At 49.6% G+C, this 25,620-nt stretch overlaps 1 protein-coding gene across 3 annotated transcripts; it reads right to left on the reverse strand.

Annotated features, from left to right (window-relative positions):
* Positions 1–1,647: 1,647 nt before the first annotated feature.
* PHYKPL (5-phosphohydroxy-L-lysine phospho-lyase) lies at positions 1,648–25,130 on the reverse strand. 3 transcript variants are annotated; one of them, XM_058547341.1, is made up of 11 exons: positions 25,072–25,130; positions 23,900–24,018; positions 22,380–22,539; positions 19,192–19,266; positions 18,238–18,325; positions 18,044–18,160; positions 16,466–16,548; positions 15,970–16,195; positions 4,193–4,347; positions 3,667–3,756; positions 1,648–1,881 (listed from the first exon to the last, which is right to left on the reverse strand). In XM_058547341.1, exons 1-11 carry the CDS (start codon positions 25,128–25,130, stop codon positions 1,686–1,688), a joined length of 1,368 nt encoding a protein of 455 aa, XP_058403324.1. In that variant the 3' UTR covers positions 1,648–1,685. The 3 variants fall into 3 exon arrangements, with proteins under 3 accessions (XP_058403324.1, XP_058403315.1, XP_058403307.1); XM_058547332.1 differs by lacking the exons at positions 1,648–1,881; positions 3,667–3,756; positions 4,193–4,347 and adding an exon at positions 13,389–15,495; XM_058547324.1 differs by lacking the exons at positions 1,648–1,881; positions 3,667–3,756; positions 4,193–4,347; positions 25,072–25,130 and adding an exon at positions 13,389–15,495 and having other exon boundaries at positions 23,900–24,624.
* Between the last annotated feature and the right edge of the window lie 490 nt (positions 25,131–25,620).

The raw sequence follows: 25,620 nt of genomic DNA on the forward strand, positions 1-25,620 counted from the left end.
AGAATTGAGCCCTTTTGAAAAAGGAAATGGCCTGACGGTTTGAGGCAACTGTTCAAGGGGATGAAGATGGTATAGTGAGGGTTAACACCCCCAGTGGGGATGCTGCAGTGAGACTCTGGGGCACCTTGGAAAGCCTGTCTTGACTTGCCAATGGAAGTGGGATTCTCTGTCTTCCAGCAAGGACAGTGTCACGGGCCAGCTGGGTTTGGGCACAACGGTGCTCCCTCCTGGTCAGCACGTATGTAACAGCCTGCTCTGGCAGTGCCTATTTGCTGGCTGAACTAGAGCACCCCAAATCTGGTGGTTGAGGCCTAAGACCTAGCTGGTTGCAGGAGGCAGCAGCAGGCTGGAGCTCTAGGTGGATGAAGCCTGGCAAAGGGAGTTTTGTTTCCCCCTCACCTCCAGAAGGAACTGGCTTGGGGGGAGAAATGGCTGTTCCCTGCTCTTGCCCTCTTGCTATAGCTATTAAATGCAAACTAAGTATTTTGGAGACTTTTTGGTAGGGAGTAGCTGGAGAGACTCCAAGGCAGCCAGAGCCTTTCAGTGTTGAAACTAACATGTGGGAAAGGTTTGGCTTGCTGAGGAGTGAAGGAGCTGCTGCTGAGGTAAGGACCCCAGTTCTGGGTCTCTAAGAGAAGCAAGACCCACTCACCTAGAGAAGGACTCAGCAGGGCTGCCTCAGGCCTGGAGCCTCAGGGTCTCACAACTTCTCACCTTATGTTCCATGTCTGAAAAAGACCAGAGAGCCACCCAAGCTGGTTAACTTTTGTCCTCTGAAGACTCCTGCTGCCTTCAGTGTCCAAGCTTCTGGGATGGCAGTTTGGATATTGGGCCCCCTGGACAGGCCCATGTCCCACCCTTTACCCATGTGTATGGGCCACCAGCTACAGGGTCAGCAACAATCTCCTGAAAGGACAAAGCCAGCCCTCAGATTGCCTGTGACTTCCAGGCTCAACTGAAGCCTCTGAAAAGGAAACCTAAGCTAGTCCTGTGCCTAGTCAGCCTCTCCTCCCCTAGCCTGCTGGCAAATACCCTCCCTTCCGCCAGCAGGTCTCGCACCATCTCTGATTGTGTCTAGTAGGAATTGGGTTCCCTTAGCTTCAGGGCCCTGGGGGCAGCAGTAAAGTTAACCCAGAGCTGAAAGACATGGGCTGCTTGCTGGGCTGCTCTGATCTCTACCAGGAGATAGGATTTTGCTTATTAAGATTAATTTGTAAATGGATTTGGAGGAGACGCTGGGCTGACCTTGACATCATTTCTAGGTGATTGGGAATGCGGAGAAGAATTGCATTTTGCATTCACTCAATCCTGGTGCAAATCTCATTTCAGCCACTCAGCAGCTGAGGGTGACCCTAGCCTCAAGCAAAGCATAAAGGTCCTGCCAGCCACATCTCACAGTGGCTTTAAGGACACATAACCGGGTCTCCCACTGTAGTTCTAATGGCTGGATAAACCTAAGCCCTGCTTCCCTAGTCCTGCACCCCACACGGGTGCCTGCCCAGGCAGGGTGGGGGGGTGGCTCAGTTTTTACCTACCCAGTTCTCAGGAAGCCCTCCAGGCCCAGGCAGGAATAGGGGAGGCCTGGGCCAGGAGGACCTCTCTCTATTTCACTCCTTGCTCCCTGCGCTGGCCAGAGGACACCTGGCTCAGCTGTTGTGCCCCCTCCTTGGGCATGCTGGAAGGTTCTAGCTAGTGACTTCAGGTTGGGTTCTAGAGACATGGTCAGCTGCCCCTTGGGCTCCAAGCTCACCTGTCAGGATGGCGTCCAGCTTTGCCACCACGTGTCGTGCATTGTCCAAGCTGAAGCACATTGGGGGCTTAAACTTCAGGACATTCCTCCCGGGGCCATCAGTGCTCAGCAAAATGTAGTTCTCCTTTAGCCTGTGAGGACAGGACACAGCAGGGCCCTGCTGCCCACCAGCCAAAGGCCCTTCACATGGCCTTCAAGGCCTTCCTCAGCCTGGCCTTGGCCTCGTGGCTGGGGCTCCAGCCACACTGCCCTTGGAGCCCCTCACAGGGCAGTTCCCACTAGGACATGGCATTGGCTACCCCCTCCCAAGCTCCTGTCCATCCTTTGTGGCCCAGCATCAATGGCCCCCTGCCTGGGGTGCCCTACAACTGGCCCTGAGCCTGCTCCCCAGAGCAGGTGCCTTGCCTCATCCATACGTGGAGCCCCAGTCTAGGTCAGCCCAGGACTAGCCACAGGGCGACAGTGTGGACAGCAAGCCTCCCTGTATTTTTGATCTTAGGGTTTGTGATGTGTATGGTTTACTTTTTATATGGAAAAGGTTCAACATTTACAGAGTAGTGTAATGAAGCCCATGTAGCCCTCACCTAGCTTCAGTAACTTCCCTGCCAACCCTGTTTCTGCTCCTGCCCACAGGGACTCTTGCAGTCCCAGAGAACTACCCAGTTTTAATTTCTGCTTTAAGGAAGATGACTTTACTCTCCTTAACATCAGTACCTAAGAATCATTTTTAATATTCCATATTTACATTTTTAACCTAGAAAGGTATATTGGCCACTGAGAGAAGGGGTCTGATGTGATTGTATTTACACTCTCTGACCCCCATCCCTTTTTTTATTCATTATATTGCTTAAGTTTTGCCGGGAGCGGGGTGTCCTCAGTCTGCCTTCTGGCTCCTTTCTCCCATCCTGTTCTTCCTGGCACTGACTATGGCTGTGCTAGAAAGAACAAGGTCTGGACTTCAAATCCAGAATCCTACCCAGCCACCCACAGGGTGACTGCAAGTGAAAGACCCAGCCCTGGTTCTAGTGTCCTCTCAGCTGGAGAAACCACCAGGGTGTTTGTGAGGTGGAGGAGGTCAGGCTCGCTGCTGATCTGGCTCCCTCCTTCCCACTGACCATTCTGAATGCTTGAGTCCTGAGAGACTCCCTGGGGGAATGGGTGGGTGAGCTGGCCATGTGCCTGGCCAGTAGAGAAGGCAGGGACTGGACGGCCATTTAGGAGGGGTCAGTCTCAAAAACCAAGTGGAGGGAAAGATTTTTACATCAGTACGTTTTACGTCAATTTGAAACACAGAATGATGCAAGGTTCACAATTGGAATAAGGACACGTCAAGCGTTAGAAGGGTTTTCCAAGGTGCGGGAAGGGGGTAGGAGTGAGGAGTGGAGATAAAAAGAGAGTTACAAACAAACAAGAAGAGGGAGGGTCCTGAGGCTCAATTCCTGCCTGGGTTCAAGTGAAAGAACATGCAGACAGCTGGGGCAGGGGCTTCTGAGTCATCCACATTCCCCCAAGACCTGTCACTCTGGGAATGGGGAGCCCAGAGTCTGGTTCTGCCACAACCCTAGTGTGGCTCTGGAGAAGGTGCTTCCTTTGGGCAGCCTGGGTCACGATGTTGGGACTGCCTGGGACTGAGAGCCCCTCCAGCTTCGGCATTCTCAGCAGAGGCGGCTGCTCAGGCTGCGATCGGCCTGTGCCCATCTGAAGGCTTTGCTGCCAGGCACTGGGCAGAGCGGACAGGGCCACACAGACTGGCTGCCCCCTCCCCGCTCAGAAGCCCAGATGCCGCCTCCTTCAGTCAACTCTCTGTGGGCCTAGAGTGCCTGGGAACACAGTGGATGAAAGGAGAGACAAGAGGGGAGGCTCCTTCCATCAGGGCTCTAAACACCACAAAGGAAGCTTGTCTCAAGAAAAAGTACCTGGACACCAAGTAGTCAGCCTCTTCAGTTGCTGGCGTCCTTGTGGCCTCATCTTTGATCAGATCCACACCAACGAAGAGCCCAACGCCCCTGGAGCAGAAGGCAACATCTCAGGAGGTCAGCCTGAGGGACCACAGGCCAGCTCGTATCCTCTGGGCCTCAGCCAAGCCCACATTGGAAAGTCCACCAGGGCTTGTACCTTTGCCTCCTAGGGAGGCTGAGAGCCAGAAGAACTCTCAGGGTTGTGAAACAGTTTCAAGAAGGAACTACGATGGCGAGGGGGCCCTTGGTGTGGACAGAGGAAAGGCTAGTGGTCAGAGCTCAGTTTGATCCTGGCTCACCCCCCGCCCCCCACTGAAGTACTATCTTGGGCAACAGCACCTCTCAGTGCTTCAGTTCCTACTCTGTAGAGTGGAGATAACAATTCCCCCATCCCAGCTGGTTAGGTGGTTATGAGGTAGAAGAAGAAACCATGCCTGGCCCCTGACAGGTGCGCAGTTAGTGGTGACTGCTGCCCGAGCCTCACCTGATGTCCCCGATGATGGGATGTTTGGCTTTCTGCTGCCCGAGGAGGTCCATCAGGAAGCTGCCCACACAGGTGGCATGAGCCTGCAGCTGCTCTTTCTCTAAGACTTCCAGGACGGCCAGCCCCACAGCACAGGACACTGGGCTGCCCCCAAACTGAGTCGGGGGACAAAGGCACATCAGACACCCAACAAAGGGCCATGCCCCAGTGAGGGTGAGGGCAGCACAACTGCCACACATTCCAAGGGCAGTGATGAGAGCACAGGCCTGAAGCCCTCAGGGCTCAGAGTGATCAGCAGTAAATGGGGTTCTCCTGAGGCCCCCATGGTCTGTCCCACCTTTCTGGTTGCTAATGTGACTGCAGTCCAGGTCAGGGGTGCAGTAAGAGCCCCGAGAAGATGCAGAACTGGAGAAAAGGGTGTACTGTGCACTGCCATAGAGCTGGTTTTTGTCCAGAGGCTTTGGGGCCCCATCTCATGGGCTGGGCCCAGATCCACATTGGATTAGTTCCCATCACCTCCTCCAAGGCGGGTCAAGAGCAACGTGCTAGGGCCACACCCAGGAAGTGTCACTCTGTGGTTCAAGCTCATGACTGCTGGCTGAGCCCAGGGCAGATTTTAGGGCACAGACCACAAGTTGGCTGCCTGTGGGCCATGTGCAGCATAAAGAGTCATTCTGTTTGGCTTGTGTGGCATTATTAAAAATTTTGAATTAGCTGCTAATGTTTTAAACTAAGAGACTTTACACAAACATATGTATTTCCAGCTTACAACAAACCTGGCCTATCACACTACACTGGGCATCAGCTGTCGCCTTCAGGCACTCTGAGTGCTTTGACTTTCTTCCCTTCACCTGGCCCTGCAGGTGTCTGAATGGGGACGTGTGCTGCAGAGTCACAAGCAGGGGTGTCTCCTGCAGATCATCTTTTTTTTTTTTTTTTTTGCTGAGGAAGATTAGCCCTGAACTAACAACCATGTCAGTCTTCCTCTATTTTGTATGTGGGTTGCCACCACAGCATGGCTGACAAGTGGTGTAGGTCTGCACCCAGGGTCTGAACCTGTGAACCCAGGCCGCTGAAGCAGAGTATGCGGAACTTGAACCTCTAGGCCATGGGGCCAGCCCCTTTATTTATTTGAGGAAGATTGGCCCTGTGCTAACATCTGTTGCCAATCTTGTTTTTTTTTCTTTTTTCTCCCCAAAGCCCCAGTACATAGTTGTGTATCACAGCTGTAGAGTTGTACTCCTATGTGGGATGCCACCTCAGCATGGCTTAATGAGCGGTGAGTAGGTCTGCGCCCAGGATCCGAACTGGCAAACCCCAGGCTGCCGAAGTGGAATGTGCAAACTTAACCACTATGCCACCAGGCTGGCCCCTATTTATTTTCAAACTACATCTTAAAAAAAATATCAACTTGGGCCAGCCCTGGTGGCCTAGTGGTTCAGTTTGCCACGCTCTGCTTTGGCGGCCCAGGTTTGGTTCCCAGGCACGGACCTACACCACTTGTCAGTGGCTATGTGGTGGCAGCCCACATACAAAATAGAGGAAGGGTGGTGACAGATGTTAGCTCAGGGCAAATCTTCCTCAGCAAAAAAAAAAAAAAACTAGAAAAACATCAACTTTATTGAGATAATTTACATACAATAAACTGCATACAATCAGACACCATGTAACAACGTTTTGGTCAATGAAGGACCACATATATGAGGACAAGGTAGGTCCCATAAGATTAGTACCATAGAGCTGAGGTGTGTGGTAGGCTATATCATCTAGGTTTGTGTCAGTATACTCTATGATGGGCGCACTATGACAAAATCGTCTAGTGAGGCATTTCTCAGAACCTATCCTGTTCGTTAAGTGATGCATGATTGTATATTTAAAGTGTATAGTTCAGTGTGATTTGACAAATGTATATACTTCTGGAGCCTCCACCACAATGAAGATATAAAGCATTTCCATCACTCCCCAAAGTTCCATGTGCCCCACTCCACTGCTGGCCCAGGCAACTGCTGACCTGCTTTCTGTCACTATTGCTTTTGCCTTTTCCAGAATTTCATATGAATGGAATCCCAGAATATTTGTGCCTGGCTGCTTCTGCTCAGCATGTTTTTGAAATTTATCCACATTATTATGTGTATCAGTAGTTTGTTGCTACACAGTATTTCATTGTATGGACATACCACAATTTGTTTATCCAATCTCCTCTTGATGGACCCTTGGGTTATTTTGATTTTTGACTATTATGAATAAAACTGTTATGAACAATTATAACAAATCTTTTTGTAGACACACATTCTCATTTCTCTTGGGTAAATACCTAGGAGTGGAACTACTGGGTTTTATGATAAATGTATGTTTAACTTTATAAAAAACCGTGAAACTGTTTTCCAAAGTGGTTGTGCCATAGTACATTCCTACCATTAGTCTATGAAATTCCAGTTGCTCCACGTTGTCAAAAACATTTGGAATTGTCAGTCTTTTTTTTTGTGAGGAAGATCAGCCCTGAGCTAACATGGGATGCCAATCCTCCTCTTTTTGGCTGAGGAAGATTGGTCCTGGGCTAACATCCGTGGCCATCCTCCTCTACTTTATATGGGACACTGCCACAGCATGGCTTGACAAGTGGGGCGTCAGTGCGCACCAGGGAACGGAACCTGCGAACCCTTGGGCCGCCAAAGCGGAGCATGCACACTTAACTGCTGCACTACTGGGCCGGCCCCTGTCAGTCTGTTAAATTGTAGCCATTCTAATGGGTATGTAGTGGTATCCTGTAGACCATCTTGAAAGTGTACAGGCAGTGCTCCATACTTGAGATCATAAAAAAGCTTCCTAGGTGATTCTGCTATGAGGCAGCTTTCTGATATGTCCAAAACATTATGTGTGGAATGGACACAAGGGATGGATTGATCCTACTTATCGTATAATATATTAACTGTGAACTCATTAAAAGGTGGAGTGTCTATCTAGTAATAGCATCTTTGGTTTAGAATCATGACCTGGCCAAGATGCTGAACTAGCACAATACATAGGTCTTGCCCCCGAGATCACCCCAGAGGAACAATAGAAAGAAAATGAACAAAAGCTTTGACACAGTCCTGGGAATCTAGAAGGCCATGCATATGCCTAGGGATATGTTCATGCCCAGTGCTATGTGCATGTTTAGGAAAGACCTGCAAAGCTCTAAGCTCTCACCACTGCCTACTTTGAGGCTGTGCAGGAGGAGGAAGTAAAGGCTAAGACAGAGTTGTAAACTTGGCTGAGTGTTGAAGGCATGTCCCAACACACAAACACAGCTGCTTGTCAAAGCTGAGAGACTACTTGGTTCCAGGCATTTAAGGAGATGTCTGTCTAATCATTAGATGATCACCGAGAGCTAACCAAGCAGAGATTACAGCGATTATGCATGACTTTATCAAACAACACAGGGCCGGCCCTGTGGCTTAGCAGTTAAGTGCGCGCGCTCCGCTACTGACGGCCCGGGTTCGGATCCCGGGTGCGCACTGATGCACCGCTTCTCAGGCCATGCTGAGGCCGCGTCCCACATACAGCAGCTAGAAGGATGTGCAGCTATGACATACAACTATCCACTGGGGCTTTGGGGAAAAAAAGAGGAGGATTGGCAATAGATGTTAGCTCAGAGCCGGTCTTCCTCAGCAAAAAGAGGAGGATTAGCATGGATGTTAGCTCAGAGCTGATCTTCCTCACAAAAAAACAAACAAACAAAAAACCACAGACTTTACAGAATTCTTTCAGAAAAGGCACTATACAAACAACAAGAGAAAGCAACAACAACAAACCACGAGGAGGGAATATAATTTCCAAAGTTGCCACATCATATTATTTAAAATGTCAAGTTTTCAAGAGAAAATTATGAAACATGCAAAGAAAGAGGAAAGCATGCCCATATACAAGGGGGGAAGAAAGCAATCACTAGAAACTGTCCCTGAGGAAGCCCAGATGTTGGCCTTATTAGACAAAGACTTTAAATCAAATGTTATAAATATGTTAAAAAAAAAAAAAAAACTAAAGGAAATCGTATGTAAAGAGCTAAAGGGGCCGGCCTCGTGGCACAAGCGGTTAAGTGTGCGCATCCTGCTGGGGAGGCCCGGGGTTTGCTGGTTCGGATCCCAGGTGTGCACCAAAGCACCGCTTGGCAAGCCATGCTGTGGCGGCGTCCCATATAAAGTGGAGGAAGATGGGCACGGATGTTAGCCCAGGGCCAGTCTTCCTCAAGAAGAAAAGAAAAAGGTGGGGGGGAGGATTGGCAGATGTTAGCACAGGGCTGATCTTCCTCACAAAAAAAAAGAACTAAAAAGCAAAGCATGAAAAGGACGTCTTGCCAAATATAGACTATCAATAAAGAAAAATCATTGAAAAGAACCAAATAAATATTCTGGAGTTGAAAAGCATAAGTAACTGAAATGAAAAATTTACTAGAGAGGCTCAGCAGCAGATTTGGGCAGGCAGATGAAAGAATCAGCGAACTGGAAGATCTGTCAATTGAGATTGTCTAGTCTGAAAACCAGAAAGAAAAAAGAATGAAAAAAATGAAGAGAGCCTCAGGACACAATCAAGCATACCAACATATGCAAAGGGGAGTTCCAGGTGGAGAGGAGAGAAAGGGAAAGAAAGAAAATCTGAAGAAATAATGGTCAAAAACTTCCCAGATTTGATTAAAAATAATAAAAACAAACCCGACAACAATCTACACATCTGAGGAGCTCAATGGACTCCAAGTAGAATAAACTAGTGAGTGCCATACCTAGACACAACAACCAAATTATCAAAAGACAAAGACAAAGAGGGTGGGGGAAATGGGTGAAGGTGGTCAAAAGGTAGAAAATTCCAGTTATAAAATCAATAAGTCCTGGGGATATAATGTACAGCATGGTGACTATAGTTAATAATACTGTACTATATATTTGAAAGTTGCTGAGAGAGTAGATCTTAAAAAGTTCTCATCACAAGAAAAAAAATTGTCATTATGTGTGGTGATGGATGTTAACTAGACTTACTGTGGTGATCATTTCACAATATATACAAATATCAAATCATTATGTTGTGTACACCTGAAACTATATAATCTTATGTGTCAATTATACCTTAATTAAAAAAAAGATTCAATTCCCAATGAACATATAGAAATAAAAAATATGTATATACTTAATAGCCTCAAAATATATGAAGCAAAAGTTGATAGTATTACAGGGAATTCGATCAGTTTTTCATTACAGTGTGAGATTTGAATACACAGTTCTCTATTTATTTTTTGTGTGAGGAAGATCAGCCTGAGCTAACATCCATGCCCATCCTCCTCTTTTTGCTGAGGAAGACTGGCCTTGGGCTAACATCTGTCCCCATCTTCCTCCACTTTATATGGGATGCCGCCACAGCATGGCCTGACAAGCGGTGCCTTGGTGCGTGCCCGGGATCCGAACCCGGGCCACCAGCAGTGGAACATGCGCACTTAACCACTATGCCACAGGGCCGGCTCCATCAATTATGAATAAGTAGAAAAAAAATCCAGCAAGAATATAGAAGATTCAAACAACACAATTAACAAGTGTGACCTAAGAGACATTTACAGAGTTCTGCAAACATTTAGAGAAAATGCATTTTTCTCAAGGACATGTAGAACAATCAAGTACCAGATCACCTGAACACATTTTACAGAATAAGTATCAAAGAGTAAACATCACACAAGACATGACCTTTGACTTCAGTGTTATTGGTAAGAAGTTAATAAAAAGATTTGTAAACCTAAAATTGAATGATAATGCAGTGGTTCTCAAACTTTTGTTCTTAGAATCGCTTTACACTCTCAAAAATTATTCTGGAACCCAAAGAGCTTTTGTTTGCATGGGTTATATCTATTAATATTTACTGTATAGAAATTAAAACTGAGAAATTTGAAAAATATTAACATCAAAATAATAATTTTAAATATGCCATTTAAAAGTAATTTAAAAACCCATTGCACGTTATCATAACACAAATTTATGAAAAATAACTATATTTACCAAAAAAAAAAATTAGAAGTGGCCTTATTTGTACATGTTTGCAAATCTCCTAAATATCTGGGCTAATTAAAGACAACTGGAGTCTCACATTTGTTTCAGCATTCAATCTGCTGTGGTATCACATGCATCATGTAACCTCTGGGACACTCCATTGCATGACTGTGAGAGGATGAGAGTGAAAAAGGCAAATAACGTGTATTATTATCAAAGTAGTTCTTACTTTGCAGATCCCTGAAATGGTCTTGGAGATCCTCAGGGTCTGGATCACATTTTTGAGAACCTCTGTGATAATGAACAGTATATATTAAAATTTGTGGGATACAGTAAAAGTTGTGCTTGAGGGAAATTTATAGGCTTAAATATTTATATTAATAGAGAAAACAGTTAAGTATCTGTCTTAAGAAATTAGAAAACAACATAACAAACCCCAAAGAAAACAGAATAGAAAACAAGAGAAGAAGGGACTCAAACAATACTGTAAATGAAAAGGGAACATAATGATAAAGATTAAAAAGATATTAAGAGGGGCTGGCCCAGTAGTGTAGTGCTTAAGTGTGTGCACTCTGCTTTGGGGGCTGGGGGTTCACAGGTTCGGATCCCGGGTGCGGACCTACGTACCGCTTATGTAGAGGAAGTAGAAAAAAGTAAAAAAAGAACTTTTTTTACTTTATGTAAAAAAAGTAGAGGAAGATGGGCATGGATGTTAGCCCAGGGCCAATCTTCCTCAGCAAAAAGAGGAGGACTGGCAACAGATGTTAGCTCAGGGCTCATGTTCCTCACGAAAAAAAAGATACAATAACCATATGTCAACAATTTTGAACACTAAGATGAAAGAGACAAACTCCTAGGAAAATATAACTCACTAGAACTAACCCAAGAAGAAATGAAAAGCTTGAAGTCCTACATAACTTTTAAAGAAATTGAAGCAGCAATTAAGTATCTTCCAACAAAGAAAATACAAGGCCCAGATGGTTTTATAGGTAGTTACCTAACTTTCAAAGAACAGATTATCCCAATTTTATGTAAAAGGGAAAGAAGAAATACTTCCCAACTCATCTACAAGGCTGGTATAACCCAGATACCAAAACCAAAGATATTATAAGAAAAAAATGAGGGGCCAGCCCAGTGGTGCAGTGGTTAAGTGCGTGTGCTCTGCTGTGGCGGCCCGGGGTTCGCTGGTTTGGATCCCGGGCATGCACTGATGCACTGCTTGTCAAGCCATGCTGTGGCGGCATCCCATATAAAGTAGAGGAAGATGGGCGTGGATGTTAGCCCAATGCCAATCTTCCTCAGCAAAAAAGAGGAGGATTGGCATCCCATGTTAGCTCAGGGCTGATCTTCCTCACAAAAAAAAAGAAAACAATGACAGTCACATTTTACTCCTGAAAATAGATGCCAAATTCATAAATAAAATATAAGCAAATAGTGTATAAAAATTATAATACTCCATGTCCCAGTTGGATTTGTCCCAGGTATGCAAAGATAGTTTGTTAGGAAATTCATAAATATAATTCAACATATTAACAGATTAAAAGGGAAAAAAATGACTTCAATAGATGCATAAAAAGAAGAGGATAAAATTCAACACCTATTCAAAATAACATGTCTTAGTAAGTTAGGAATAGAAGGAAATTTTCTTAACCTTGTAAAGAATAAAAGTAAATAAAAGAATAAAATAAAAAATATAAAAAGAATAAAAAAATGTAAAGATAAAAAAAGAATAAAAGATAAGATAAAAACCTAGACCAAACATTATCCTAGATGGACAAGTAGTATAAGCATTCCTATAAACTGGACAAGTATGCCCACTGTCACCATTTGTTTTCAACCATGTATTGGAAGTCTCACCCAGTGCAATAAAACAACTGGCATTATTTGGAGAAGATATGATTTTTTACATAGGAAAAACAAGAAACAAAAGGTCTGCCTACAAATTATTAGAAAAAATAGAAGAGTTTAGCAAGGGGGTTGATAAAAGATTAATATACAAAACTCTGTATTTTATACACCAGCAGCAAAGAGTAGACAGACAAAGAGAGGTCACTATTTATGACAGAAAGTTTCAAATATCTAGGAATAAATCTATTGATGTACAAGATCTATACAGGGGAAATTATAAAACATGGAGAGGTATACCATGTTCATAGATAGGAAGATTCAATAATATAAATAAATTCTGTTCAGATTCACCTATAGATTCAAGTAATTCCCATATCAAAATCCCAACAGAGTTGTTCATAAAATGTTTAAAGATAACTTTAAAATTTCAATGAAAGAATAAAGGTCCAGAAATGGCCAGAACTCTTCTGAACAAGAAAAAACAGGCCAAAGGAGACCTTTTTTACCAGATATCAGAATGTATTGTGAAGCTCTAGTAATAAAGCAATGTGGTACAGGAACAGACAGGCAACTTGACCAGAAGAGTAGACATAAAAGCCCAGAAACAGCCCTGCTCACTTTTAACTTTGGTTATATAACAGAGGTAGCATGTCAGATCAATGGGGAATAAAGGGAGCTAAAAAAATGTTATTCACATGCAGAAAGGATGAAACGTGATTCCTGTTTCAAGCCATATACAAAAATCAACTCCAGATGGATTAAGGACTTACATGTCAAAACAAAATGTTAAAATATTTATTAGAAAATGCACATGAATATCTTGTAGACCATAGGTGTGGGAAGAGATTTCTTAAGACACAAAAAGAACTGTCAATAAAAGAAAAGATTGATGTAGCTGACCATGCTAAAATTAAAAACTTTGATTCATCAGAAAATATGTAAAGGAAGTGAAAGGACAAGTTATAAACTGGATGAACATATTCACAACATAGCTGACAAAGGATTAGTATCAAGAATATATATATGGGGCCGGCCTGGTGGCGCAAGCGGTTAAGTGTGTGCACTCCGCTGCGGCGGCCCAGGGTTCGCCGGTTCGGATCCCAGATGCGCACCGACGCACCGCTTGGCAAGCCATGCTGTGGCAGCATCCCATGTAAAGTAGAGGAAGATGGGCACGGATGTTAGCCCAGGGCCAGTCTTCCTCAGCAGCAAAAAAAGAGGAGGATTCGCAGATGTTAGCTCAGGGCTGATCTTCCTCACACACACACACAAAATATATATATATAAAAAAATATATATGTATATATGTACAAATGCACATATATACATACACACATACATATACATAGACACAAAAAACTCCCACAAATAAATAAGAAAAGCAGTAGTAACTCAATCAAAAAATGGGCAAAAGAGGGGCCAGCCCGGTGGCGTAGTGATTAAGTTTGTGTGCTCTGCTTCAGCGGCCTGGGATTCGTGGGTTCAGATCCCAGGGGCAGACCTACACACCACTTATCAAGCCATGCTGTGGCAGGCATCCCACATATAAAATAGAGGAAGATGGGCACAGATGTTAGCTCAGGGCCAATCTTCCTCAGCAAAAAGAGGAGGATTGGCAACGGATCTTAGCTCAGGGCTAATTTCACAGAAGAGGAAACACATGGCCAATAAACATGAAGAGATGTTTCACATAATTTGAAATCAGGGAATGGCATATCAAGATCATTTGCTGATTCGAGGGAACACCATTTTACACCCCACTTGATTGGCAGAAATTAACAGTTGTTGATGAGGATGTAGACCTACAGAATCTCTTATACACTGCTGGTAGGGTGCTAACTTGTGAACTACTGTGGAGAACAGAAGTCATTATCTCTTAAAATGGAGGATGAACGCAGACCCTATGATTAGCAATTCCACTCTTAGGTATATTCTTAAGAAAAACTCTTGTACATGCTCAACAGAGACTTATACAAATTGTTCATAGCAGCCCTGTTCATAATAGCAAAAGACATGGAACAAGCCCAAAGCACATCAACAGGAATGGATGAATAAACTTGTATATTTATACAATGGGATATTATAAAGCATTCAAAACAAATGAACTTCAGTGACAAGCAATATGGATGATCCTTAGTAACAACTAGAATAAATAACACGGGATTCAGAGTGATGGTTACCTGGGGTAAGGGAGGCAAGCAGATAGGACTGGGGGCAAACCATATGGATAAAGGCAGGTTATTGTCAAGGTCCTAACTTTTATTTGGGATGATGGCCTCTTGGATGCTTATGACATTAATAAAAGTAACTGATTAACTGATCAACTAAAAGAGGGTGACACAGGGACAGATGATGAGTCTTTCAGGAACCAAGGATTACACAATCTAACTATGGGCACTTCAAATAAGACAAAGAAAGAAACAAAACTCAGGACGATGCTCCACTGGCTTATTTGTCTTCACTTAACACAACACACTCCCTTCCTCCTCACAGGACTAATTCCACCTCATCCTCCCAGACTCAGCTCTCCTCAGACTCACCATCCACACGAAGCATCCACTGCTTGTCCCATGCTCTTCTCCACCCTTCTGCCTGGAGCCCCTTGTGCAGTTATAGAGCTGCGAATGCACTACTTCCATTAACCCCTTCTCCACGCCAATGCGAGCAGGTGTCTATGAGTCTCCCTTCCCCTGTGGCGAACGTGTCCAGGGCAGAGGCTCTGTCTATGTGTCACCTGGGCATATAATGATGGTTTGCTGAAAACACCAGCCCTCACCCTTAATGACCTTCTCTACCAAATCTCAACCATCTTGCCAAATCCTGACATGTTTCAGTCCCCACTTCAAACTTGCTCTTTTTTCTTTTTGTGAGGAAGATTAGCCCTGAGCTAACATCTGTTGCCAATCCTCCTCTTTTTGCTGAGGAAGATTGGCCCTGGGCTAACATCTGTGCCCATCTTCCTCTATTTTATATGTGGGACGCCTGCCACAGCATGGCTTGACAAGTGGTGCATCGGTCTGCACCCGGGATCCAAACCTGTGAACCCCGGGCTGCCGAAGCGGAGTGTGTGAACTTAACCACCACGCCACAGGGCCGGCCCCTCAAACTGGCTCTTTTTTGAGAAGTCACAGTGAGTTGTTCTTCCCCTGTTCTCTGTCCCTTCCTCTTCTTCCCTGTGCCCATGCCCAGATTTAGGTCTTCTCCTCTCTTGCCTGAACCAGTCTCCCTTCCTCCAGTTCTTTCTCCATACTGATTGCCAGAGATCCTTCTAGAGCGTATTTCAGATCTCATCTTTCCCCAGTTATAACCCTTCCATGGTTCCTCACTGCCCTCAGGATCAGTCCAGACTCCTTGGCTCTTTCTGATGAAGCCCCTGGTGACCACCATGCTCTCCTCACCCACCATGTGACTGCTTTCCTGGTGCCACCAAACATGCTGTGGCTTCTCCTGCAACAGAAGGATCCACTTCACTTAGGGAAAGCTCTCCACCCTGTACCCCAAGGACAGGGAGCCATGCCCTCCTCTAAGCTCCTATGGCAGTGTGAACCCTGCCCCAAGACCATTCACCACCCAAACAGACCGAGTTCCTCACGCATCTTAGTCAGCTCTTTGGCTCCAGCACCTGGCACAGGGCCTGCATACAGCAGGCAGCTTCTGCTGGGATGGACAGAGGGCCTCTTGTATTCTTTCCATAGATTTTATAAGGCATGATCTCTGTGACAGCTTTTGGATTGATGCTAATTTTAAAGAGGTTTTGTGTATTTTTTCCTCTGATCTGTGGTAACCCTCCAAGGATGGCATCTTAGAAGTCTCTGTGCTGGGCACAGTGCTAGGCCTGTGGCCTCTGCTCATTAAGAAAAGGAGACTCTCTGGGACCCAGCAGAACCCATGGCACTCCCTTGCCCTGGAGCCTTCACTCACCGTGTTGAAGTACTCGACGCCGGTGGCTTCAAATGCCCTCGCCACAGCTTGGGTTGTGGCCACGCAGGCTACAGGGTGGCCATTGCCAATGGACTTGCCCATGGTGACAATGTCAGGGACAAAGTCCTCCCCCTGCAGCTGGAAGGCCCAGAAGTGCTTGCCTACTCGGCCAAAGCCCACTTGAATCTCGTCCGCGACAAAGACCCCTCCGGCCTTGTGGATGTGCCTGTGGCAGAGGACAGATGGCTGATGGGGGACTGTGGTAAGAGGGATCAGACCAGGAGCTGGGAGGTCTTGGGACTCTGAATCCTGGATCTGCCAGCAGTACGGTGGGGGCCTTAGGCAGATGGCTGGCCTTCTTGGGGCCACTATTTCTTCAAGGCTTTGTCTGAAAATCCTGGCAAACAGGCCAGGCTGAGGTTGGAATTTGGAACAAAGGTTGGAAAACCCCATTACAGCCCTGCCCTCCTTGGGGCAGCCCCTCCCACCTACTTACTCTGCCACTTCCAGGAAGTAGCCAGCAGGGGGAATGATCTGCCCTCCCACACTGGGCAGAGACTCTGCGAAGAACGCTGCAATCTGTGGATGAGACAGGACTTTGCGAACACTACTGTGGAGGTGCTGAGTGGCAAGCTCAGTGCACCCTGCTAATGTTGGTTTAAGCAGGAGGAGTTACCGACTTCGCTATGCCCCAACTTTGGGCTCCACATCACATCTGAAGTCTGTGATTCAGTTTTCTTTCAGGCCCCAAACCAACTGTCACCACCTGGATGCCTCCAGACCGCTTGTACTTAGCATGCCCCAGACAAAATCCACTGATTTCTCCCCCGTAATCCTGTTCCTTCTCTGCCCCCATCTGGTGACTCCCATCCCTCCCACCTAGGACAGAAATCTGGCCCCCATCTTTGGACCAGCCCCCTCCTTTTTCCATCAGTCAGCACAGCCTCTGACTCTACCTCTGTAACATCTCCGCATCCACTCTCCTCCACCTGGACGCTCCTGCCTCCTGGCAGATCTGCTGGTTTCTGCCTTGGCCTCCTGCAGACGCCTTCTAACTGGACGCCTCTTCCAGTCCACCCTCCACTGGCTACCAGGGTGATGCCTCAACCCGGACACTAAGCTCTTCGCTGTCGTGTTTAAAATCCAATCACCCCTTCTGCTCACAGCCATGACTTCCAAACTGTGTCCTGCCTTGGAGCTGCTTCAGAGGCTCTGCTGGGATGCGGGAAAGGCTGATGGGGTGGGAAACCGGTCTCTCACCCCTGTTGCCATCAGAGCAACCTCTTTTCTGGTTTTATGTAAGGGGGTGCAGAGCCTGAAACGTACAGGCCAGGCTCCCCTGGTCTGGCTCTGCCAACCTTTCTGGCCTCGCAGGCTGCCTGGCTTTGCTGTACATCCTGTGTTCAGCTGTCACTCCTTCAGGGAAGCCTTCCCGAGCCCTCAGACCAATCGCTAACCACCCCCTCTCCTGTCACCTGAGCCACTGCCCTTCCAGGCACGACGCCTCTCTCCTGTCTCTGCACCTGCCCTGGGTCGGCCTCACAGTCTCCCCAGGTCACCTGCCCTCAGGCTGGCACCATTCACACGCATCCCCAGGTCTTATTACTCTCTTCTTAAAACCCTTCAGAGGTTCCCTGTGGCCTCTAGCCCCTCAGCACAGCACTTGTGGTCATCTGGCATATGGGTCCTGCCCGCCTCCACATGGCCCCACACTGACATGGTTCTTCACCTCTGTGCGGGCTGCCCTCTGTGTAGGATGCCTTTCCTCCTCTACTCCCCACCCCACCTTGAGTGGCTAACTCCTGCTCAGCTTATATTACTTAAGTCAGGTAGCACCTCCTCCCAGGGCCCTCATTCACACCCACACCAGTCCGGCCTGGACCCCTGGACTCCTATAACGCCCAGGACACATCTCTGTCTAAATTCTCCGCTGAGCACGTAACCCGCCCCCAGATTCCCAAAGGGCAGGCCTGGTTCCCACTTCTCTCGGGATTCCCAGCCTCTAGCACCCGGCTGGCAACAGAGGAAGCGATGTTCACTGTTCTATTCAGTGGACCCATGCAGACGCGGTTACCTTCCTGCCCTTTTCCTGTACGCTGTTGACCACGTGTTTCACCTCACTGGCATAGGCCACAGCTGGATTGGGGTGGTCCTCCCGGTAGGGGCCCCGGTAGGTGTCTGGGAGAGGTGCCTGCGGGGAGTGATAGTGCCGTGTCACCTGGGCTGAGGGGCGAGCACCGACCTGTTGTCCACTCGGGCAGTGCATACCACATGGACCCACTCCTTCTGGCCATCCAGGTCTCGGAACTTGTAGGGACTGATGTCGATCAGGGAGCTCAGGTGACCGTGATAAGCACTGTGGGGGAGAAGGAAGGGGGCTCAGGCTCAAGGGGCACGGACTCCCCAGCTGGGGAAGACACAGGGAAGACCAACCTTTCTTTTACAGCCTCCGAGTCCCAGGGCTGGGAATGAGCACATGCCTTGGAGTCAGCAAGACACCCTGCAAGGCTGCTGACTAGCTATGTCACAGTGGCCGGTCATTTAACCTCTCTGGGTTCAGTTCTCTCCCCTGTAAAGTGGGGGGTTTCTCCTTCAGGGTTGTAATGAATCTTTTTTTTTTGAGGGAGATCAGCCCTGAGCTAACATCCGTGCTAATCCTCCTCTTTTTGCCGAGGAAGACTGGCTCTGAGCTAACATCTATTGCCAATCCTCCTCCTTTTTTTTTCCCCCAAAGCCCCAGTAGATAGCTGTATGTCATAGTTGCACATCCTTCTAGTTGCTGTATGTGGGACGTGGCCTCAGCATGGCCGGACAAGTGGTGAGTCGGTGCGCGCCCGGGATCCGAACCCGGGCTGCCAGTAGCGGAGCGCGCGCACTTAACCGCTAAGCCACTGGGCCGGCCCTGTAATGAATCTTAAATATGATGATGCTCTAACCCTGGGCCTGGGTCTCGTGCATGGCAGATAATCGCCACAATGGGAGCTAGTGTCGGAACAGTTTTAACACCTAAAATGCGGGACCAGTTCTTACCACCTTACAAAGCATTCTCTGCTCCCCAGAAGCTGCCCTCCCAGAAAAGAGGCCCGGGGGAAAGAGCCCCCTGGTGTGTGTTGGGGATGTCTCTGTGGCCAGGTCCTCATCCTTCCTGCCCAAGGCACCTAAAGTCAGAGCCTCACTCATCCCAACAAACAGCAGGCCCAGGCTTCTGGAAACAGCACTTACTGGTCTAATACAACCACATCCCAGTGTCCTGTGTACTGGCGGGCCAGCCTCAGGGCCAGGTCATTCGCTTCCGACCTACGGAAAAGAAAAAGGGGGCACTGCTCAGACAGCTGTTCAAGGGCTTTGTCTCCCGGATACGTGCTTCCTATGGAGAAAACCAGAGGGAAGGAGGAGCCCTTCCAGCAGCAAGAAGATTCTCAGGACACCATTTGTTAGTTATTCACTTATTCATCCAGTAAAAATTTATCAAATGTCTTCTATGTGCTAGGACCCGGGGGGGGGGGGAAGCAGTAAGATAGACAGGCCCTGAGCCTCCTGAACTTATATTCTAGTATGTGTCATGAAAGCCAAAAAACAAAGAAAGAAAGAATGATCATTTTGATATGTGCCCCAAGAGAACCAGACGAGGCCCTACTTTAGATAAGGGGGTGTTATGGGCTGAATTGTGTTCCCCAAAACTCATATATTGAACCCCCCCACCCCCAGTATCTCTGGATAGGACTGTATTTGGAGAGAGGGCCTTTAAAGAGGTGATTAAGTTAAAATGAGGCCATCAGGGTGGGCCCTAATCCAATCTGACTGGTGTCCTTATACGAACAGGCAATTGGGACACACAGACACAACGGGTATGCACGCGTGAAAAAAGACCATGTGAAGACACACCAAGAAGGTAGCTATCTGCAAACTAAGGAGAGAGGCCTCAAAGAAGCCAAACCTGCTGACACCTCAATCTTGGATTTGGGCTCCAGGACTCTGAGAAAATAAATTTCTGTTGTCTAAACCTTCCCGTCTGTGGTATCTTGTTATAGCAGCCTGAGCTGACTAATACAGGGGTCAGAGAAGGACTCTATGAGGAGGAACCACCTGAATCCTCAGGGGGAAGTTTCTAGGTAGAGCAAGCAGCATGCGCAAAGGCCCCGAGGAGAGGGAAAAGAGCTCCGTGTGCTCAGGGAAGCGAGAGAGGACAAGGGAAGCCAGGGGCAGTGCAGGAGAGGAAGTGGGGAGACGTGCAGGGGCCGTGTTCACAGGGCCTTGGAAGAAGCTGGGATTTTCTTCTCACTGCCATGCAAAGCCACTGAGGAGGTTTAATCAGAGAAGGGACATGATTCAGTTCCCATCTGAGGAGGAAGACTCTGGCTGTGTGGGTCCAGTGGAGTAGAAGGGAATGAAAGTGGAAGTGAGGAAGGGAATGAAAGTGGAAGTGAGGAAGGGAATGAAAGTGGAAGTGAGGAAGGGAATGAAAGTGGAAGTGAGGAGCCCGAGAAGGAGGACATGCAGGTGAGAGCAGGTGGGGCCCTGAGGTGGAGCGAGGTGGCCAGAGGTAGGAGACAACCTGGAGATAGACGAGGCAGGACTGGGAGGAGGCCGTGTGGTTTCTGCCTTGAGCAGAGACGCAGATGGTGCTGCCATTTACGAGCTGAGACAGGGTGGATGTGGCAGTAAGGGGGGATGATCTCTTGGGAAGGTCTGGGGGAGGTGCCTGGGAATGTCAGGGAAAGCCAGCCATGGTCCCACACCAGGTGTTGGCAGATGACAACCAACTCTAGATTGTCTTTTGGACACGTGACATTGGAGATGTTCTAGAAGTCAAGTGGGCGGTTAGAACTTTGAGGGTGGGAGGCATCTGGGCTTGAGACACAAACTTGGGAGTCACCAGCACATGGATGGTATTTAAGACCATGGAAATGGATGATATTACTGTAGGGAGAGGGCTCAGAGAGGACAATGGCATGGGACCAGCCCGGGAGGAATAGAGAAGGAAAAATCCGCAAAGGAGACAGAGGAGGAGTGGCCAGAAGCTGGTGGAAAACCAGGAGCACACAGTGTCCTGGAACCAGGACCAGAAAGCATTTCCAGAGAGAGTGGTAACTGTCAGTATTGCTGAGAGAGTAACACAAGGGCAGCAAAGAGACCACTGGATTTAGCAACATGGAAGTCACTGGAATCCACAGAATAAATCTGGTGCAGTAAGCCAGCAAATGTCCCTTTCTCCACTGCCAAGGAAGCACTAACTCCTAGACCCAGCTCCCTACTCTTCCCAGAGAGGTTCCAATTCTGGTTTCCCCATCTCCTATGTGAATGACCCTGGGCAAGCTAGCTCCTTTCTTTGAACTGCTGTTTCCTTATCTGTAAAATGAAGATGGGAAACTCCACTTCCTAGAAATTACTGAGGGGACAGATGAATGTACTTCGTAAAAGGCAATGATAATGAGGGCGGCCCGGTGGCACAGCGGTTAAGTGCGCATGCTCCGCTTCGACGGCCTGGGGTTCGCAGGTTCACATCCCAGGCGCGCACCAACGCACCGCTTGTCAAGCCATGCTGTGGCGGCGTGCCACATAAAGTAGAGGAAGATGGGCAGATGTTAGGCCAGGGCCAATCTTCCTCAGCAAAAAGAGGAGGATTGGCATCGGATGTTAGCTCAGGGTTAACCTTCCTCACAAAAAAAAAAAAAAAGGCAATGATAATGATAATAATCATTACTATAATCCAAATGCTACGACCTATGATTTGTTGGAATGTTCTCTCCCAGGCATGCTGGGCTGGTTTTGTGTATACACCATCATCTGCCATTTCTGTCTCCACTGCCACTCCTAGTGTGGCGCCTAACAATGTCCATTCTTGCTCTCCCCCAGCCCAATCACATCATTTGCCTGATTAAAACCCTCCAAGGGCTTCCCAATGCTCTTAGGATAAAAACAGATTCCACTCTTGGCCAATAAGGCTCTGGGTGATGGGCCCTGCCTCCCTCCCCAGCGTCAACTCACACCCTCTCCCCTCCCTCACTGGCTGCCTTTTGGTTCCTCAGGTGTGCTGAGGTGCCATGACCCTTCCAGCCACAGGGCCTTTGCACAAGCTGTTCTGTGTGGTGACCAGCCTTGACAAGAACACTTCTGAGGGAGTGGGCAGCACCCTTCCTTCCTCCTCATCTAGTTATCTCCTAGTTAGCTCTTAGCCTAACATCATTTCTTGAGGGAAGCCTTCTCTGATCCTCTCAGAGCAGGCCATGTCCCCCACAAAACTGGATCTGACAGAGTAAGCCCAGGGTCTACAGCTGGGTGCCTGGCACAGTGAGGGCTGCCTCTCCCCAAGTCCCCACTTGGTCGGCTACACTAGGCTGTGCCCAGGTAAGCAACTCTCTTCTTTGTCGTCTCACCCACTTGCTGGGGCCTGGCTGTGGTCCACTTACCCTGAATTCAGGAAATAAAACACACAGAGCTGCTCCGGCAAGGTCTCTGACAGCCTCTGCGCATAATCCACGACGTTGTCGTGCAGGTATCGGCTATTGGTGTTCAGCGCCTGGTTCTGTTCGTGTGCTGCTTGGACCACGAGAGGGTGGCAGTGCCCAACTGGAAGAGGGCCATCTCCATCACACAGCCAGCTCTGCTCAACCGATCCCAGGGGGCCTCCCCCAGCCCCAATCTGCAAACCCGGCTGGAGGAGAAGCAGTTATGGAGGGAGAGGTGGAGAGGAAAGAGGGGAGTCTGAGGACAGAGGCGGGAGACAGAGATGTCAGTTCTGGAAAGAGAGACCTGGAAAAGGGTCCCTGAGATTCTGGCAGAAACCCTATCTAGAAAACCTATGTCTTCTTTTTTTGTTTTGTGAGGAAGATTGGCCCTGAGCTAACATCTGTTGCCAATCTTCCTCTTTTTTTCTCTGCAAAGCCCCAGTAGATAGTTGTATGTCGTAGCTGTACACCCTTCTAGTTGCTCTATGTGGAGACGCGGCCTCAGCATGGCTTGATGGAGTGGTGCGTAGGTCCGCGCCCCGGATCCGAACCGGCTAAGCCCAGGCTGCCGAAGCGGAATGCATGAATTTAACCAGCACACCACCGGGCAGGCCCCGAAAACCCATGTCTTAAAGGAAGCTTCTTGAGGCCTTCTGCTTGACAATATGAGGGGTGTGGGGTTTGGGGTATGGAGGGGGGTGTGGGTGTCTGTTGGTGGGCTTGACGTCACCAGTCAGTGGGGGCTGGAGGTAATGCTGATTGGCAACGGCCAAGGATTATGACAACAGCGAACACTGAGAGCTCAAGTGCCAGGCACACTCAAGGCAAGCTGCACAAATTACTTAATCCTCCAAAACACCTGGAGGTGAGGACCTAGTACTATCGTGTCTATTTTGCAGGTGAGCAAACCGAAGCACAGAAAATTAAGTGAGCTGCCCAAGATTACAAAGTTAGTAAGTGTCGAGGACAGGGACATGAACCCAGGTGGTCTGGCACTAGAGCCCCTGCTTTTAGCTGCTTCTTCATTAACCTCCAATTTGCCTGCTGAGTCACAGACTCCCTTTCCTTCCGTCAGCTCTGGCCACCCCACCTGGGTAACTGAGTTCCTACTTCAGTTTCCTTGCCCAGTACCTGAGATGGTCACTGGGGCTGAAGCCCTGCCATGACCCCCAGCACATGGCCAGGGCCCTGCTGCATTGTTGGTCACGGCTGGGCCGACTGCTACTCTGAGCTCGCCATGGTCTCAGGTGGAATTGGACCCCTAGACCTAGGTCTCTGATTCCTGCCCCGTTTAGCAGAGCTACCGCTTGGAAACTTCTACAGCCACACCACAAGGACTGGGCCTTCTCTGACATGGATGCTGGGTAAGCTGAACCCAAGTCCCCCGCACCTTTCTGCAACCTGAGGATCGATCACCCTTGGACCAGGTTCACAGCCTGGCCCTCCTCTCCTGCCCCGTCAGCCTGAGGTACCATACTGACCGTGAGCCACATTGTTGATACAATCGATGTATTCTGCCCCCTGTTCATCGTACACGTACTGTCCTCGGCCCCGGACAATCTTAATAGGATCCTCAGGAAAAAAGAGTCTGCAGGAAGAGCTGTGGGGACAGGCAAGGAGTGGACAGCCATGTCTGAAGACCTGAAGGGAAGGTCCACCCATCACTGGCCTCCCCCACTCCTTCCCAGTCTCTGGAAAGGACAAAAGCTTGAAGAGCAAGATGTTGCTTCCCTGCCTCCAGTCCCCCGCTCCATAGGTGGCTGGAACCGAGGAAAAGGATGGGGTAAGAAGTTGCTAAAACTTGAATTGTTTAAGTCATTTGAAGGCTAAGTGGCCTCATTCATTTCCATACGTGCCCGCACCAGTCCCTGGGGCCGGGAAAAGGTGGCCGCCCCAGACCCACGGGGGCTCCCGAAGGCAGTGTTTCCTTACTGGGATGGGTGTGAGGGAGGGCACCCCCACCAGGCAGCTGCCTCTCAGCCAGACACGTGGCCCCGCTGGGTGCCAGCTCCAAGCTCTAGTCAGAAGCTGCCTCTCCCCCTCGTCCCACCGAGAGCCCTCTCACAGGTCACGGGGGGCCTTTCTTCAAGGCTGCCTGTGAAACGACCCCACCGCCACCCTGCGTCTGAACTTTCGATCCCTTGCGGGGTCACTCTCAGGGTAGGCCTAGGTCCTGCTGGCGGGCTGCCAGTGGGAGCTCCTCCCCGGGGCGGGGGCAGCGGCTGTAAGAGCCAGGCGTGGGTGGGTGGGTGTGTGTGGCGGGGGGCGGGGAGACGGCGGGGGCGGGGGTGCGGCGGGGGCCGGGGAGACGGTGGGGGAGGGGTGCGGCGGGGGGCGGGGAGACGCGGGGGCCGGGGTGCGGCGGGGGGCGGGGAGACGGCGGGGGCGGGGGTGCGGCGGGGGCCGGGGAGACGCTGGGGGCGGGGGTGCGGCAGGGGGCGGGAAGACGCGGGGGCCGGGGTGCGGCGGGGCGGGCCGAGGGGCGCCTGGAGCCGACGCAGCGGGGAGGCGGCTGCGCCCGCCCTGTCAGGAAGTCGGGAGCCGTGGCCCGGAGGAGGCCAGCGGGGTCGGGGGCCGCGGGCTCCGCGCCGGACGTGCGTGCGTCGTGCGTGCGTCGTGCGTGCGCGCCCCGCCCGCGCCGCCGCCTCGGTACCTGAGCAGCCGCCGCCTCAGGGCCAGCGTCGCGGCCTTCGCGCGCCCGCCCGCCGCCATGGCGCCGGTCCGGCAGTCAGCGGGGACGCGGCGCCGAGAGGCCTCCTTCGCGGCCTCGGCCTCAGGCCCCGCCTCGCCGCGGCCCCGCCGCCCCGCCCCGAGTGGCCCGCGTTGCGCTGGTGGAAGAATTCGTTGGGCTGTAGAGCCCCGCAGGCTCCCCTGCTCGTGTCGGGCCGTGGAAGGCGCCCAGTGGGAACCGGTTTTGTGCTCGCCTGGCCGAGCGCTGCCCCGGCCCTGGTCCTCGGGCCTCGCCCTCCGGCCCCCTGCGGTTTCCCTCCCTGGGAGGTCTCTGGGTGACTCCGGACAGGCCTCGCCTGGGGCCTGGGGCTCAGTCTGTGTCGCCTTCCCGGTGCATAAAGTGGCATCACCGCGAGCGCTAACTGGGAATGTGTGCCAGGCCCCGGCGTAGGAGCAAGAAAGTTGTCTCTGCTGGGGCAGGACCTGGGACTTCGCAGCCCCGTGAAGGAGCAGCAGGAAGGGCAGAGGAGGG

Source organism: Diceros bicornis, chromosome 1 (genome assembly GCF_020826845.1).
Source record: "Diceros bicornis minor isolate mBicDic1 chromosome 1, mDicBic1.mat.cur, whole genome shotgun sequence".
In the NCBI taxonomy this organism is placed as follows: domain Eukaryota; kingdom Metazoa; phylum Chordata; class Mammalia; order Perissodactyla; family Rhinocerotidae; genus Diceros; species Diceros bicornis.